General features: G+C 35.9%; 1 protein-coding gene across 1 annotated transcript in view; it reads right to left on the bottom strand.

Annotated features, from left to right (window-relative positions):
- Positions 1–17,845, bottom strand: part of ltk (leukocyte receptor tyrosine kinase) — a 137,947-nt gene that overhangs the window by 69,910 nt on the left and 50,192 nt on the right. Inside the window, exons 2-6 of the mRNA XM_030127224.1 lie at positions 16,956–17,054; positions 11,275–11,424; positions 6,790–7,018; positions 3,279–3,415; positions 568–708 (exon numbers count right to left, since the gene is read on the bottom strand). Of these exons, the coding sequence (XP_029983084.1) occupies positions 568–708; positions 3,279–3,415; positions 6,790–7,018; positions 11,275–11,424; positions 16,956–17,054 (756 nt within the window). The remainder of the gene's footprint in view (positions 1–567; positions 709–3,278; positions 3,416–6,789; positions 7,019–11,274; positions 11,425–16,955; positions 17,055–17,845) is intronic.

Raw genomic sequence — 17,845 nt, forward strand, 5'->3', positions numbered from 1 at the left:
TGCTTTTAATTCATTATGAAAATTAATTAAAGTAAAAAAGATTAGTAAAATAGTTGATCAGAACATTTAAATAACCCAAAGAGATTCTGAATGGAGGTTTCACACTTTAAATGTCCAAATAACAGTCACACTCTGCACAAATATATTATGTTGCCAAAGGAGGCCTATGGCTGATGAAATAATCTGTTACCTCAGGTCAAAGGATTAACAATTTATCCTGGATTTGAACTTCAATACAGCTAATGCATATGGATTACTGCCTGCCAGTAGACACACTCTCTCTGCTTTAGGACTGCTGTACAGATTGCCAGCTTCACTTAACTCTCCATCCAGTTTTAAATGAAAGCACTCACACATGCACCTCTAATTGAATTTTAGATTGTTTTCACACTCACGCTCTCAGAACCAGTCTGATGCTGGAGATCAATCATGAAATGAAATATAATTAGTCAAAGCCAGTTGCAAAAGTATACGTTTTTATTCACAGCGCATTGTTTCATACATTCCGTTAAGTGTAAAGCCTATTTTGCATTTAGTGGTTTTGCTGTAAAAGGGTAAAAACCTTACCACATATGAAGCCCTCATCCTCTCCATAAGAACAGTCTGTGTGGAAGTCGCACACTTGGCTCTGGTCGATGCAGTCGCCTGAATCCTCACAGTGGAACGATTCGCCACATGCTCTGTTCAGCTCCATGCCCTGGTGGTCTGCTGCAGCAATCACATAGCAGTTATGTGGTTTTACAGTGCTGTAATCATAAAAATCATCTACAGAACCCTACAGTGAGCAGAGGTCTTTAAAATATACGGTACATAAAGTCATCAGTGCGCAACTGTGGATTTTATCATTCATTTTCTTTGTGGCAAAATCTGATGTTATACAAATCTTTTTTGCTTCCATAAATTTCAAACAATAAAATTTCATACAGTTGAAGCAATTTTTTAAACAAAATAAGTGCCTAATGTGTGTTATAAAATGTATTCCCAGATTCGAAATGAGGCACGAAAGAACAACAATAAGTTCACAACCAGAAAAGGCACCTTCCAGTTGTCCATGATGCATTTGGACGATACGTCACCAAAATGTGATGACGCAGGGTTTTAGTCCACTTTTACTCTCCTGAACTGTCACTGAAGTTAAGTCGACAGCATTTACTGACTTAGAAAAGGATTTTCAAGTTGACATTTTTTTCGTGTTGAGACATTTTTAACTTGTATTTTTGTTTTATCACAACAAATCAAGTAATCAGTTGTTATTCTAACACAGAATAATATGTTTACATAACAAATGGGCCAAATATACACTGCACAGATACACAGCAAAAAGGGGTGTCTAAAAACAAGATCAAAACACTAAGTCTGAGAAAAAAGGTACTAAAAAGAAATTAAATATCTGTCCATGCCCCAAGATTATTTCACTTGGCAATATTTCTTAAATTAAGATTGTTAAATCTAGAAATAAGGATGTCTACAGATGTATGTATGTATGTATGTATGTATGTATGTATGTATGTATGAAAACTTAAAATAAGAAATGACCTCTTAAAACAAGATAAATTATCTAACACTTCTAAATCTAAGTTTTTTTTATTTTCATCTTGGTTAGAACCAAATAATTTGCAAGGTATTTATCTGACAGTATATTGTATATTTTTTATTGAAAGAAACACTTTCCATGTTTGGCTTCAAACAAAATCTGCAAACTGTTATAAATCATCTTTATAGGTTTAGTTCTTTCATTTCATGCAAAAGAATAAATTCATTATAGATCAACTTTACTGTTTGAGGTTGTTTATTTTGGCTGGATATTCCAGAATGTAATATTTATTAACTGAGTGAGAATTTGTCCTCAGTTTGACTGCGTACCCTCATTCAAGGCCACTTAGTCAAGCCACTGCAACTTGACATGCAAGCAAGAAACTACAACTTAACATAAAAACAAACTACAAAGAACTCAAATATTTCCTGTTGCCTGGTCATCTTTTAAAATCTAAGGCCTGCACCTCTTCTTTATGGCCTAAATAGGAAGGAAACAAGCAGCCAAACAAGGTCTGTGATGCTGTTTCAAATTACAAAAATATTGGGAATACATTGGGGATTAAAGTGTGTGAATGTCAAAGTGAAGGAATAATGGATCAAAAATGTGAAGCGCTTTGAGTGCACTATAGAAATTCAATCCATTATTACCTCCACCAAGGAGGTTATGTTTTTGCCAGCATCGGTCTGTCTGTCTGTCTGTCTGTCTGTCTGTGTGCAAGATAACTCAAAAAGTTATGGATGGATTTGGATGAAAATTTCAGGAAATGTTGATACTGGCACAAGGAACAAATGATCAAATTTTGGTGGTGATCGGGTGGGGGGGTTGGGCACTGATCTACTTTGGCGGAGGTCTGTGCTCTCTGAGTGCTTTTCCAGTTGTTATTATTATTATTATTATTATTATTATTATTATTATTATTATTATTATTATTATTATTATTATTATTTAGTCCCAATGTGCAGGACACAGCGTTATAAAAATAGCTTTGTTCCTGTTGCCGTCACTGAGCTCAATAAGAGATAGTGACATAGCACTTTACTAACTTATTTTAGTTATTTATTCCATTTCTTTGCTCTATTTATTATTATTGTGACTTCACATTTTTAAATTTTATGTTCTTATCCTGGTTTTTATGTTGTCTGGGTTTTTATCTTGTCTGGGTTTTTTTGGGGATCTATTGCATCTTGTTTGTATTTATTTGATCTTATTTATTTTATTCTTTTACTTATCCATGCTGCTATACTGATGAATGGTGGAACACTGAGCACTTTTTGTCCTGTCTTTTTGTTCTGTCTGTAAGCTCGATTTAGTACCTGTCCTACATGTTCAATGTATGTCTTGTTGTAATATCAAAGCAATCACGCAGACTGCAGAACAAATCTACCTACGGGTACAAATAAAGTAACCTTGAACCTTGATTATTATTATTATTATTATTATTATTATTATTATTATTATTATTATTATTATTATGTACTCAGTGACTCATTCTTCGTCTCCCCATCATGTATATTAAAATCAAACCTTATATAAATCTGTTTAATGTCTTTACCTTTTGTGCTTTAAAAACATATTCCTGGAATCTCCCATAACATCCTCACATTCTAAACAGTGGAACAGTGTTGTATGGTGTCTCTGAATGCTGGCTGTATAATCAGTGTGGTTGCAAAAATGCGTTTTGTTTTCTTTTTTTTAAATTTCTTTTTCGCTGAGAAGTGTTCTTTATATGCTGTGACCTCACCTTCACAGTTTCTGAACTCCAGCGAATCCAAGGCCACAGTGTTTCCTCCTTCACCCACACAGGAAGTGTAGAGCAAAGTCACCTGAAAGGGCTCTTCCATTTTGCCAATCACAGCCTCCACCAGCTCCCACTTTGGCCTAAATGAACAAAAACAGAGGGGCTCCAGTTGTGCACATATATATTACTTTTATTTCTGTGCATGTTGTTTGACCACGACAACTGAAGGCACTGAAATCAAATCATAAAAATGCTTTTGTTCCATTTACAGCCTCTAGTTAAACCCTGTAAAAACCAATGAAATCTGTTTTGCATAAAATCGTTTCTATACCAAACATAATTGCACATCTGTGATTTCTGTGGTGATTTAATTCAATATAAACATGCATGCATCACAAATCTATATTAAGTGTACTTCCTCTAATATGGCACATAAGTGTTTTCACATGTTCACCCTTTATTGAAATGTTTCTATTTTTCTTACATAACTGCCATCTGTCTCTATATTGGTTTAGCAGTAATGTATATAATGACGTTCCTGTTTTTGCAGCTATTTGCGGATCCTTGAATGTAAATTACTACTACTTTATCTCCACTGAGCATCTGCACTCACTCAATCTACTTTGAAAAACTATGTTCAATTTCTTGTGTAACATACTTTAATGTTATGCATTTTTAGCTCCATCAAGTACTTCCTACACCTTTAACAGGATCAGAACAAGCAGCAAACCTCCAGAGAAGTGTCAAAATATGCAGTAACTCTAATGTCCACTCGGGGCAACCAACCTAATACTGAATACCCCCTCTTGCTACGTCTAATTAGCCTCAAGAAATACGTCATTACCACCAGGGTTTGTTTTAATAATTTCTGGACTTTGACTAAGGGGGTATTAACTTTGATCCACTCAAACAGAGTAGGTGAAGGTGATGCACTTTAATGCTGGATGTGCACTGCATCTTTAAACCGTTATGGGGCAAGTGACTATTTTTGGTAATTTCCACATACATTACAAAACAGTGACAGCAATCTCAGGTCTAATGTGGTCTACAGGGTCTGTAAGGTCCACCTCTGCATGAACAGTGAGTGTACCTGCTTTGTTAGGTACCATGAAGTAATGGTACTAATGTAAGGAATGATGTTCAAAGGGATAATGTGGATGTGGACAGGGGTCTGGATCAGCACTTAGGTTGTTCTAATGTTCTAAAAAAGGGATGTTCCTTTTACCTTACATGTGTTTTTCTTATATTTTTTGTATTTACTTCTTGGATTTGTTTTTTCTGGCCACTTACAGGTAAGGAAACAAATATGGTAACTTCATTGACCTTGATTTTCTACATAATAAAAAATGTTGAAAAATTTTGCAAAAGTAATAAAGTCTTGTAATCAGGGGTGTAAGAAAATATAATATGTAAAATATGCATATATAAAATGTAATAATGTGTATGTTGACAGGTGTCTGTAACAGCACTTATGTCGTAATGTTCTAAAAGTGATGTTCTAATGTTCTAAAATACGTGTTCCTTTCACTTTATATATGTTTCTCTTGTATTTTTTATATATACTCCTTGGGTTGTTTTTTTTTTTTTTTTTTTGCCACTTACGGGTAAGGAACTAAATATGGTAACTTCATTGACCTTGGTTTTCTACATGACAATAAAAAAGTTTGAAAATTTTCACAGAAGTAATAGTCTTGTTAGGTCCTCTAATAACGCACTAATAGGCAGGTCCAGGCTAGAAAAAAACTGCCAATTTTTCCAGTCAAGGTTTTCTCATTGGATTCTGGTACTTTGAGACATGCTCTTCAAAATAAGCTCTGGGGCCATCTTGAATTTTGCCTCAAAATTTAATATGCTGCCAAAATACCTAAAATGTTATCTAGAAGAAGCCTTTTAGGTGAAATGCTAAATTGTTTTCCACTAATTTGTAATGATCATAGCCGGTAAACATGACCCAATTTGTTGGATACCTCAACAGTCCACCATTGGTGGTTTAATCCAATGTGGCCACCGGGCCCACCGTGCTTTTAGGAAAATAGCTATATCTCCTGGTCATGTGGAGATATGGCTATAAATTTGGTGTCAATCCTTAGGTTTTCAGGGGTGAGAAATCCAAATATGTCATCTGATTCAAAATAAGGTCAGTAACTCGTGACATAAATTCAAGATGGCTGCCAGTGGCAATGTCCGTGATCTGTTTGTTGTTGTTTCTCATGTTCTACACTGAGGCATCCAACAAACTGGGTCATGTTTACTGGCTATTATCATTACAAATTAGTGAAAACAATTCTGCATTTCACCTAACAGGCTTCTTCCAGATATCATTTTAGGTATTTTGGGAGCCATATTGGAATTTTGGCAGCCATATTGAATTTGAGGCAAAATTCAAGATGGCCCCAGAGCTTATTTTGAAGAGCATGTGTCAAAGTACCAGAATCCAATTAGAAAACCTTGATTGGAAAAGCTGGCAGTTTTTTCCTAGCCTGGACCTGCCTATAAGGTTGAAAAGCTGAGTTTCAGAGTATTTCTATAAGTGACCTATAAAGAGTTAAATCTTTGTCACAACACTTTTGCACACCTTTACATCAAGCTTTACAAATCAGTTTAGTCTGTTTCCTGGAAAGCTGTCCAATATCTCAAAACTTCATGCGTACTATACATCTAGTCACATGAGTGAGATAAGGAAAAAATGAACGTAATGCATAGAATGTAGGCCATTTGTCAGAGAAAATCCATTATATGACAAGCATTACTTGATCAGAAGTGGAGGTGCAGATGAAAGGTCATGACTGTCGGTGCAAAGATGTGACTCTCAAATGGAGAATGATTTCAGTGGAAAGTGTATCCAGAAGTTATTTCTTCAGGTTGGTGTGTTATGAACAGCAGGCTGAATAAATGAAACTGCTGTCTCTGTGTGTTTCATAATGGGATTGCACAGTCCATTACTGCACTGACACTAACAAAGCCAACGTACAAACTTAATGCATATGCCCATCCATCTGGGCATATGCCCTATCTGTCCTAATGCCTCATCTGTCCTAACCAATTATAAATAAATTCATTTTCAAAGTCTGCATCTAGACAAGAATGCTTTTAGCTGGCCTCAAGATGGCTGTACTTCAGCATTAGATCAATTAGATCAATAGAAAATACCTGTCCCTGTTTCCCAAACAGTACTCAAGAGACCGCTGTCCTGATCGGTCATGGTTTTGCAGTTCTGTTCCACATGGCAGGTAAGAAACATTTCCTGATATAACATTAGTGCCACAGAAGTAAAACGCATTATTTTCTTTGTCCTTGCTGTGTTCAAAAGCCTGCATTACGTTTCACCGAACTGAACCTGAAGTCTATTTATTCTAGAGCCAGTATGTCAGTTTGACAGGCACTTCAATCGGTTAAGATCCAGGGTTTCGCTTTTTGACACTAATGAAATGGATCTATTGTGCTCCATAAATAGACCCACCGAGTATACACCAAACAGAGGCATTGAGAACCTGTCCAGATTGTATTTTCTGACCTGTGGCTGTTTCGTCTCCCGGGGTTGAGGACCACAGAGTTAACAGCGGACCCTGAGAGAACTGGTTTGATCTGAAGTGTGAAATTCCCTGTAACTGGACCAGCTTGGTACAGAGCCACGTTAAAGGTGCAGTGCTCGTTGCTTCCTGGTAGAACCGAGCTGGTCAAGTAGTACTCACATCTCCCAGAAGCCTCAGCTGCAGGTGAAGAACTGAGGAGCAGAAAATGTCCTGGGGAAAAAGAAGAGAATACAACATTATAATCACTGTTGGGAGTAACAGGTTACAAAAGTAATTCATTGCAGTAATGGATTACTTTTTGCTGTAACGCCGTAGTGTAAGGCATTACTAATTGATTTTCAGTAATATTTTAATTGGTACATGTCCAATAGCACTTGCGTTACAACACACTTTTTGTCGAGCAATAATAAACAAAAACAGCAAAACCGTGACACCTTAAGGAACCAAAAATGTAGCAGGAAAGCTCTGTTTCCTGTTGGTGTTCAGCCAATGGGTGAAGACGACAGAAGACAGTACATTGTCTACATGGACATATACTCATTACTAACCCTAACCCTGCTTTAAGAAGCTAGTTAGCATGAGCCCTGTGATCAGCAATGACAAGATAAGCTGACGTTTCTATGACTAGTTAGAATTCTTTATCTACCGATGTCCTTGGTGCCACTCCCCCTCTTTGAACATGTAAAATATTGAAAAAAATGCAAGTGTTCTTGCTGGAATTTGAACATCATAGACTAGAGTTGCACAATTTATCATTTGAGCATCGACATCGCAATGCAAATGTGCACAATAGTTACATTGCAGGTCCTGCAATGTAGGAGGCAAATCAACTCAACATGTTCTCATCTAATTTCAAGGGTACCTGACACACACTACGCACAGTGATCCACCAATCACAATCGTTCTTAATCAGTTTGGAGTGAGTCGTTGGTAACAATATGGAAAAATGAGCAACGAACAGGAGAAAATCACTGTATATGAAGACTTGGTGTCAAAAAGAAGAGCAACGTCAGTTATCTGGAATTATTTCGGCTACGAGAAGGATGATATTGAAACATGTGTTCTGTGTCAATAGTGCCTTGCACCTGTTGCCACAACAACAGGTATCACAACTAAGTATATACTCCTGAGTATTTTTTCATATTGCAATATATATCGCAGGGTTAAAAAAAATTGCAGTGTCAGTTTTTTCCAATATCGGTCAGCCCTGTCGTAGACTGTAGCGTTACTTACTGAGCTATCCGTCCGCCCGTACTTTGGGGTGCAAATTTATGCGTCCCAAGGCTCTCCTATCTCTTGTATCGGGGGTGGGGTGGGGGGTGGGGGGTCTACAGCACACAAGCCATTTATGACGAGAGTCTGTAACTCAAAAGTAATATAGGAGTCATGTAACGCATTACAATTCTGAGACAGTAATATTGTAAGGTAAGGAATTACTTTTAAATAACAGTAACAAGTAATCTGTAATGGATTACAGTTTGGAAGTAACTTGCACAACACTGATTATAATCCTCTTGGGGCCAGATTTAGTAAGCATTGCAAATTAGCATCAGGATACAATTCAGACGAGGCGCAGAAGGGAGTGGTGGGGAGGAGGAAGACACTGCCTGTTCATTTCAAGAGTGTCCAAAGCAGTCAATCAGGGATAGTGCAAATTAGTGCAACACTAGTTTGCACATGGACACATCTGATATTGGTGAGGGGAATCTACTGACCATACAGATGCAGAGTTTTAGTTTTAATCTGCACATCTGCAATGCATGTGTTTCTCTCAGGAAAAGGCATCACAGACAGCAGAATGAAAGGTTTTGTGCACAAAATGTGGATAAACACAATAATTTCAGTGTGAAAAATGCTTTAAAATCACATCCTGTTTGAAAAGGGAAATCTAAATGCTACTTTGAGCATTGAGGTAAATGTAGGAGGAGGAGCGAGCCGAGCATTCTAAAGCGGAGATTAAAAAAGATCATATGACGCATGCAGATGCCACATTTATAAGTTGCCATTGCAATGGATTCTGACTTCCACAATCCATACCACTATACATGTGGTTAAACTTGACCTGGAGCCCATTTATTCTACACAGACTGTCCAAAACATGTCACAAATATTTCAGATGCTTCCACTGGACAATTTGAATCTGAATCTGAATTCAAGGTCAAATTTCAGTAAAATTCTTGTCATTTTCCTGAGCTAGCCTTTGCATTGTAAACACCATGAACATTTCTTCACACCACAGGATTACAGTAGTTGGTTTTTCATTAATCCAATTTAGTAATATGTATTTTACCAGTAAGACAGAGGAAACGTTACAAACTGCTTCTTTAGATTAAACTGTGAAGCTTAAGGTTTCATGTATTTCATATACATATTTTTCTGTGTGTGTGTGTATGTGAAGGATGACATACACCTTATAACATTATGTGGAAGCAGGATTTGACTTCCTGTTGAGCCTCAGCATTTGATGACATATGTTAGCGCACTCTTTCCATTTACAGTCTAATACTGAGCACAGCACACGTGAAAATAATAAATAATCAATCACCCTAATAACACCTTCAACTTTCATTTCAAATAAATTAACAGGTATGAAGAAAATTCTGTCTCCTCTATCACCTGCTTTCTGTTCTTGACAAGGCCTGTTTCTTCAGTACAACAGCCATGCCAGGGGCAAAATGGATTAAAAAAACATATTTTTCTGGTTTAAATAATGGTGCAGCTGTCTGTAAATTGACTACTGGAAACCTCAGTGAATCATGTGCACTCTCAACTATATATTTATCATTTTGTAAGAGATACTCGGGGAAATACATATGCAATGAGGCCATGTGCATTACCCCTTTATAGGGCACTCATTGAAATACTCTGAAATTCAAAATTTCAACCTTTGTGTGTTATTAGACATCATCATCTATCTCCTCTTACCATAAAACATCTGAGCAGCACTTGCTAAAAAGTAAACACATGCAATTAAACAACTGTTATAAGGTCATAAACTGACAAAAACCACTCATACTCACTGTTTACAGTTTCAAAATGTCCATAAAATCTCTCTGAATCACTGTTTAGGGATTCTAAAAACCAACATGCTTCTGGACCTCACTGAGGCACAGGATTGGCCCCATATTTAATGTTGGAGGAAATTACCAAAAATAGTCACTTTCCCAATAAAGCATTAAAATAATACCATCACCACCCTGACCAAATGTTGTTTTTAATGAATTCTAAATCAGCAAATATCATATTATCATTAGAATATATTAAGAACAAGGATTTGGATGAACATAGAACACTGGTTGTTCGAAGTGCTGGGTGTGAAGTTTAATTTTGATTCATTACTTTGTGAATTTCAAGATACATTACAAGACACAGTGAAGTATCCACATAGGTGGATTATATATTTTTCATCAACTGTATTGAAAAAACTGATACTTGAGCACTGGAAATCTACCTACGCACCTTCATTGTCACACTAGAAATGAGAGTTGAGTTACTATTTGAACATAGAAAAGGCAATAGCCACGGAAAAGAACAAATTAACCCAATTTAAAGATATATGGGGAAAAGTGTTAGAAAAATTGGTAATGTAAAAGGAAAAAAGTTCAAGTACGAGCATGTTGAGCATGTTTATGGTTGGGGGTTAATTTGTGTTGTTATTGTGGATATATACAGGGTAGGGAAGCAAAATTTACAATATTTTGAGGCAGGGATTGAAAGACAGTGTATGACCAATTAGTTTATTGAAAGTCATGAGAATTTATTTGCCACAAGAAAATTGACATAATAGAAAATGTTTTTATTCTATGTGTCCTCCTTCTTTCTCAATAACTGCCTTCACACGCTTCCTGAAACTTGCGCAAGTGTTCCTCAAATATTCGGGTGACAACTTCTCCCATTCTTCTTTAATAGTATCTTCCAGACTTTCTCGTAATAGTTTTGCTCATAGTCATTCTCTTCTTTACATTATAAACAGTCTTTATGGACACTCCAACTATTTTTGAAATCTCCTTTGGTGTGACAAGTGCATTCAGCAAATCACACACTCTTTGACGTTTGCTTTCCTGATCACTCATATGGGCAAAAGTTTCTGAAAAGGTATGGATAATAGTGTTAGGTATGATTATGACATCAATATATGTTTGGTTTCAAAACAATTGACGTAGTGCCTGCTGAGAAAAAAACAACAAAATGTTCATTGTAAATTTTGCTTCCCCACCCTGTATATATATACACACACATTCATACATATACATATGTGTGTGTGTGTGTGTGTGTGTATATATATATATATATATATATATATATATATATATATGTGTGTGTGTGTGTGTGTGTGTGTGTGTGTAGAATATATTAGGAACAAAATCAGAATAAATGTCAAAAACAAAATAGGATGGCAATGGCATATATTCAGTCCACAGATTCACTTTGTAACATTTGAACAGCATAGGTGTCTATATCCTTACCATCAGAGCTTCCCCTTGAGTGGTCGGATACAGGTATCACCGCACCTGGTGTTTTTTCTTGTTGCTGTGGCAACACGACAGTCCAGTCGCTCTGGTCACTGTGATTTGAGAAAGTCCAGAGGCACAGTGACTCAAAATCACAGGAGGTAACTGAAAGAGGGGAAGAAAGCAGCACATCAGGCAGTGCATTTAGAGTGAGTAAAGACCTGAAAAGTTGCACTAAACAGAAAAACAAATCATAAAAAAATCACAGTGGTTGGTGGATATTTTTATGTCCTAAATCTACAGGTTTTTAGAGGTATGAAACAGGAGTTATTTCAATTATTTACACCTGAGAACAGTTGTACACCAAGTCCACATACACACGTATTTTGACATTTAACAATACAAGTATCTTTATGATTATGTAACAATATACACCAGCGTGAGCACAAACTGATTCTGTGACAAAATCAGCATGAGTAAACGTTGTCTGTATTCCCCAGATCACATGAATTAGATTTTATGATCACAATAAATGAACAGAAATTAAAAGCTGAATGAACAGCATGAGCCTATAAAATTTACACGTTAAATAAATCTGTCTGGTGTGAGAACATCATGAAGATGCAAGCTGTATTTCTGACGTATTGTTTTTTATTAAATTAAATTAAATTAAACGAGTGTTTTATTAACTGTAATAGGCATGTTTTTGGTTTGTGTGATGATTTATCTGTTTTTGAGTGCAGTTCTCTTCTTTGTATACGTGATGAGTTTCCTGAACATTTGGTAACATTGCCACAGCGTTCCATTTACAGGAACAACACAGGTGAAAATATGTTATCGATCATCCTAATAACAGCCTCACCTGCTGTTTCAAATAAACATACACATGTGGAGAAAATGTGGTCTCTTCTATCCCCTGTTTTGGCCTCTTCATTTTGCACAACAGCCAAAATGGATAGAAAAAAATAAAACCTTATTGTCTGATTTAAATAGTGGTGAAATTGTCAGTAAATTCACTGTTCTAAACCTTAGTAAAGTTAAATAAGCATCTTATTAACTTTAAGATAAATGTTTTGGTTTGTGTGATGATTTATCTGTTTTTTTCCTGGTATTGTTCTCTGTTTTGTCCACGTGATGAGCCTCCTGAACATTAGCTTTAAAGGTCAAAGAAACTGTTTTATAACCTACATGGGTGCTTCTATGAAACTGGGTACATTTTGGTACCTGGCACTTTGCCAGCTTTGGAGACCCAGTAATAAAACAGAAATTTAGACATATTTCCCTCCAGGATGTACCTAATGATGACCTCAGATAAATGCAAAAAAAAAATTATACTTTTGCTCTGAGCCATCCCAAAATCAATGAATTTTAATAAAATATTGGGGCCAAAAATAGGACCAAATTTGGGACAGGATAGACCACATGGCTTCAAATGGTCTTATATACCACTATAAATAAAGACACTGTATTAAATGTGATGGTCCTAGTGTTTTTTCTAATCCAGACATGTGGGGTTTTCATGAATCTCAGTCTCATTCCAGGTTTCATTTGTAACTCCTCGTGTCCACTTGTGTTAAATGCAGAACCTACCCATTTAAATGCATACAAATCTAAAATAATTTTGCAACAGCGGTCATTTTTCTGAAACACTCTCCCTTGCATAAGTAGTTTGATTCCCAAAATGTACCTGTGAGAGAATAAAGAGATATTTTTAAAAAATAGTGACGCGTAATCTTCGTGTCCTTTTGACCGCGTTACATGCAGATTTTTGAATTAAATCTAATGTAAAATAATATAAAAATGTGTTTTATCTGAAAAAATAGTTTAATATATGTTTCTATTAGTGGTGGATGTGATCTAAGAGGGCGAGGGTCTGCAGACTCTGACTGTATATCTGAGCAAATGGTTGTGTTCTCTAGATCGCATGAATAAGTATATTTTATGGCCACAAGACATAAGCAGAAATTAAAAAGGAGAAGAACAGCATGAGCCTATAAAATGGAGAGAGAACAAAATGAAGATTTATTTCCGACATATTGTTTTTTTACTAAGCTTAACAAATATTTAATTAACTGTGAGAGAAATGTTGTAGTTTATATGATGATTCATCAGTTTTTTCCTGTGTGTGGTCTGTTTTATACATGTGATGTACACAGGAGTACAATTCAGATATATCCCCCTCAGTGATTAGAACATCAAGAAGCAGAGAATTTTCATTTTAATAATAATCAAATTCGAAAACCATATACTGTATTCGTACTTCTTGGCAGGTACAAAATATTCTCCAGGGGTGGCTTTTTAAATCAATCCATTTGGCCTGTGAGTCCACTGATTGTGGACACATCCACCTCTTTGGGGGGGTGGGGTAATTACTTTATATTTTTGGTATCAAGCTGAAAAAGTGTGGGAACCCCTGCTTTGCATGAATAACAACATTTCCACCATTAACGGACACAGAAAGGGCACAAATCGATGCATAAAAATTCACAAGAATGCAGGGAATGAAGTGTTTAATGCAGAAAATTTCCAAGAGTAGGACTGCTGAAAGGATCCATCCACCCAGATGAACAAACAAAACTTAGGCTTGTGGAAGACTAAATCTAAATTCAATTTAACAAACAAATAGCCTGTTTTTACTCTCACAATGTTTAAAAAAGACTTAGAGGAGACACCTTGATCCTGATCTGCACCACAGACAAATTACGCCTGGGCTGCTGACCTAAATTTCAGTTAAATTCAATTAAAGTTTTAAATTTGTTTAAGAGTCAAACAGACAAACCCATTGTAAAATTCTGGTGATTGTGCACTGGGATGGGGTGAAGAATGGGGGAGGGGTGGGGGGGCAAGATGAGAAAGGAAGAGGCGTACTAGGCGTCATGTGATGCTTGAAGAGGAAATGGCACTAGAGCTAATACGACAAACAGCCACAGGAATCCCTCCAGGGAGAGAGGACACAAGTGTAAAATGCATTACGACATTTTCATTTCATTGGAACCCACTCTCATTTCTTTGTGCCATAACCATCTAAAGTAAGCTTCTTTTGATCTTGTTTTTTTCTTGTTCACTGGCAAACTTACCACATTATGCTGTTTGAATTCCTTTGTTCTTTTCAGTGTAATGATCTTCCAGAAGTTGGGTTTTAACTCTTAATACACAGTTTTAGTATTTTCAAAGTGTGCCTCTTACTATGGACGATTATACTGTCGGCACTTATAACAGATTCCAGATTTTTAGGTTCTGTTTGAATGCAAGCGCTACTAAAACCAGTCAAAGATCTAAACCTCCACCACCATCTGCTGATGTAAACTTTCTTCTCATGGTCATCAGATATGACCCTTTTGGATGTTCAGAGACTCTGTAGTGAACGTGGAAACACCGTCATCTTCTACAACATTGATTCACCAGTAAAATCCATGGAGTTGGATCGATGACAATGTAGGGAGACACTTGTTTTGACGTTAAATTATTGATATGTTTGCTGAAAAAGTCACATTTTCATCAGTTTTATCTGTTGTAAAATAATAACCTTTGAATTTAATCTGAGTATTTATGAACATCTATATGATCAGTGAATTAAATATAGGGAAAATACATGATTTACAGTAAAAAATGTAAAATACGGAGGATATTGTTATAATAAATGCTGATAAATCAGTTTAGAAAGGTTAGATAAAGAGAAAAATCATTTGGGAACTGCTATAAAAGTAGCACTAGGTCTTTATGGGTTAACTGTTTAATAACTTTTTATCCACTAATCCTATCAATACATGCAAATATTTCAGGTTAAATAAAGTTTCCATAGTGAACATGGACACAGTAGTCGTATTTTCCATTGACCTTGTGTAAATATAGCTTGCGCATAAAAATTCACCTAATGGAAAAATGACAATTTCGCTGAAAGTCTCATTTTTCGATTAAAAATTTTTGCACTGGCAAAGGGTGGTTTTTTGGGCATAGCACAAATGGTATATCACACAAAACTACAATGGAAAGACCTTTTTTCCCAATTAGAGTCAGGTGAATTAAAAAACTGGATGTTGACGTATGTTAAAACAAGCAAAGAAGAAGAAACATGTTGCGGTATGTGTGGACACACCGGAAATCCAATCATTTTTTTAATTCAGCATGAGATAGAGGGGTAATATATAATAATAATGAATATATCTGTAAATCAACACCTTATTTATGTTCGTCGCCATGTTTATGGAATGACTTCTTGTGTCATCTCACGATAATAAATAAACAAATCATCGTATATGTGATTTAATGGAAAAACCGACATTACGCACCTCTGTTTTATTAATATTAAGTAAATATCTGTAAAGTTTTGCGCAGATGTCCAATGGAAAAGCGACTACTGTCATCTTCTGTTTCATTGATTCATGAGTAAAACCCACAGAGTCTGATAACTAACAGTGGTTGGAAACACTTGTTTTTAAGTTCAGTTAATGATATATTTTGTGAAAAAAAAAGTCATTTTAGCTTCAGCATTCTCTGCTCTGAGAAAACAGACCCTAACCCTATGTACATCTACATCAGGGGTGATAAACATACAAACCAGCCCCCCAAAAATTCCAATCTGGACCCTGCTGGATACTTCCATACTCCAATCTCCAAAATTTTAAAAAATATAATGCCTATAACTAAAAGTTTTGTGCCTTTGTAGATCCACTATGATCTGTAAAAAATATATAAATGAGAAGGTGAGGCATAACACTGTTAAAATTGCACTTACATTTTTAAAGAGATTTCAGGCTGCTCAAGTTATTATTATTATTTTTTAAAAGGATACTCTTTAATCGTAAACATTTCCATAATTTAATTTTACTTTTTGCACTTAAACAAAGAGAAAAATTTGGAGTTCTCATCAATTATAGATTCTCATGCTATTGTTTTACTGCTTCTTTTATTTATTTTTTATTTATTAATTTGCACATACAGTATAAAATAAGACAAATACATGTACATATCTCTCTCGATAGAGAGAAGGGTACAAAAATGTGCAGGTGAGGTCGGAAACCCAAAAGGCTTATAGAATGACCTCACCTTGACTTGGTTGTACTTTAAACAAAATAAAAGAATGTCATTTGCATACCTTCCATTAAGTAGAGGGATAAATAAAAATGACATAAAAGTAAAAGAAATGTTAGTTATATATCTATAAATATAATTTATTTCAATGACTTAAAGAGTAAAAAGAAATGAATAATAATGATAATGCAATAGCCTAATACTAGCTGTAATAGAAACACTAAACACATAGATGGATAAATAAATAAATCAATAAATGGAAAGAAGTAAGTTTCCAAAGGGAAAAGAACTCTAATACAGCTAAATTAATTTCAAATAACACACCAAAAATGGAAATCAAAACAGAACGTGTGGCACTTACAAGATATAAATTTAACAGTCCAACCAATTTCGCTTTAGGCCCACTTCAGATCAAACTGGGCTGTAAATGGCCCCTGAACTAAAATGAGTTTGACACCCCTGATCTATTAACAAATGAAATATAGAAAAATATGTGCTTTTCACCAAAAAATATATATGATAAAAATGATAAAAGGAGATAAATCACCTAGGAAAGGTTAGATGTAGAGAAAAGAAAATAATTTGTAATTCAGCACAAAAATCGCTCTAGGTCTTAAAGGGTTAAATCAGGTCAATGACTGTACTTCGACAGACGTTGCACTTACTTTGGCTGTCGTCTTCTGAGTCCGTATGGTGAGAAAACAAGGGATCTGAGAAGTTCTCCTCTAGAAAGCTGTCTAGAAGAGCATGGCAGGTGCTGCTGACTGGAGGAGAGACAAATGGACATAGACAGGGGTTTGTTTATGAGAGAAGGTCAGATATATTTCAGCTTCACCATCAGAGACCCTGTGGAGACCCTCGCCCTCTTAGATCACATCCATATGCATGTTATAAATCAGTTTCTTTGACCTTTAAAGCATACTCCCAGATTGTAGACGCATGTGTCTAATGTCAGTTGTTTTGAAGTTACTTGGGTGGAGTGCATGTGATTTCAGTGTCAACGCTGTCAGTTCTATATCAGACTGAGTATGAACAGGTCTTACACGAAAAAGGAAAAAAACAATGAGTGGAGAAACCACATCTGAAATGACTGTGTTCAGAACTGAGGTCACGAACAGCCATTGAATATAACGTATTTAAGAAATTAAATGAAAGTGTGCTCTCAGCTCTTTATCTTCAGCAAGAAATTGATCATGTTAACAGATATAGTCGCGCAACACATGTGATATTTTTCACAGCAACACCAGCCTTCATTTCATTACTGAAAAAAGGACAATAACTGGAACCCAGATTTAGTAGAAGTACCATTTTCACCCACCACTATGGGCAGAAAATAGGAAACAAGATCACAGCTACAGAACTTCTTTTAATTTCCTCAGATTGAATAAAACACCTCCAGTTGGTGTTTGTTGGCACAACCTGATGGCTGCACATATGTGTGAGCATCCTCCCAGTGCATTAGCTTCAGATGACTCAATATGGGGGCTATTTGCCAGTTCCTGCAGCGTGGATCATTGTACGACCTTTCTCCTGAGTGTCTTTCTCTACCTTTACT

Source organism: Sphaeramia orbicularis, chromosome 22 (assembly GCF_902148855.1).
Source record: "Sphaeramia orbicularis chromosome 22, fSphaOr1.1, whole genome shotgun sequence".
Taxonomy (NCBI): Eukaryota; Metazoa; Chordata; class Actinopteri; order Kurtiformes; family Apogonidae; genus Sphaeramia; species Sphaeramia orbicularis.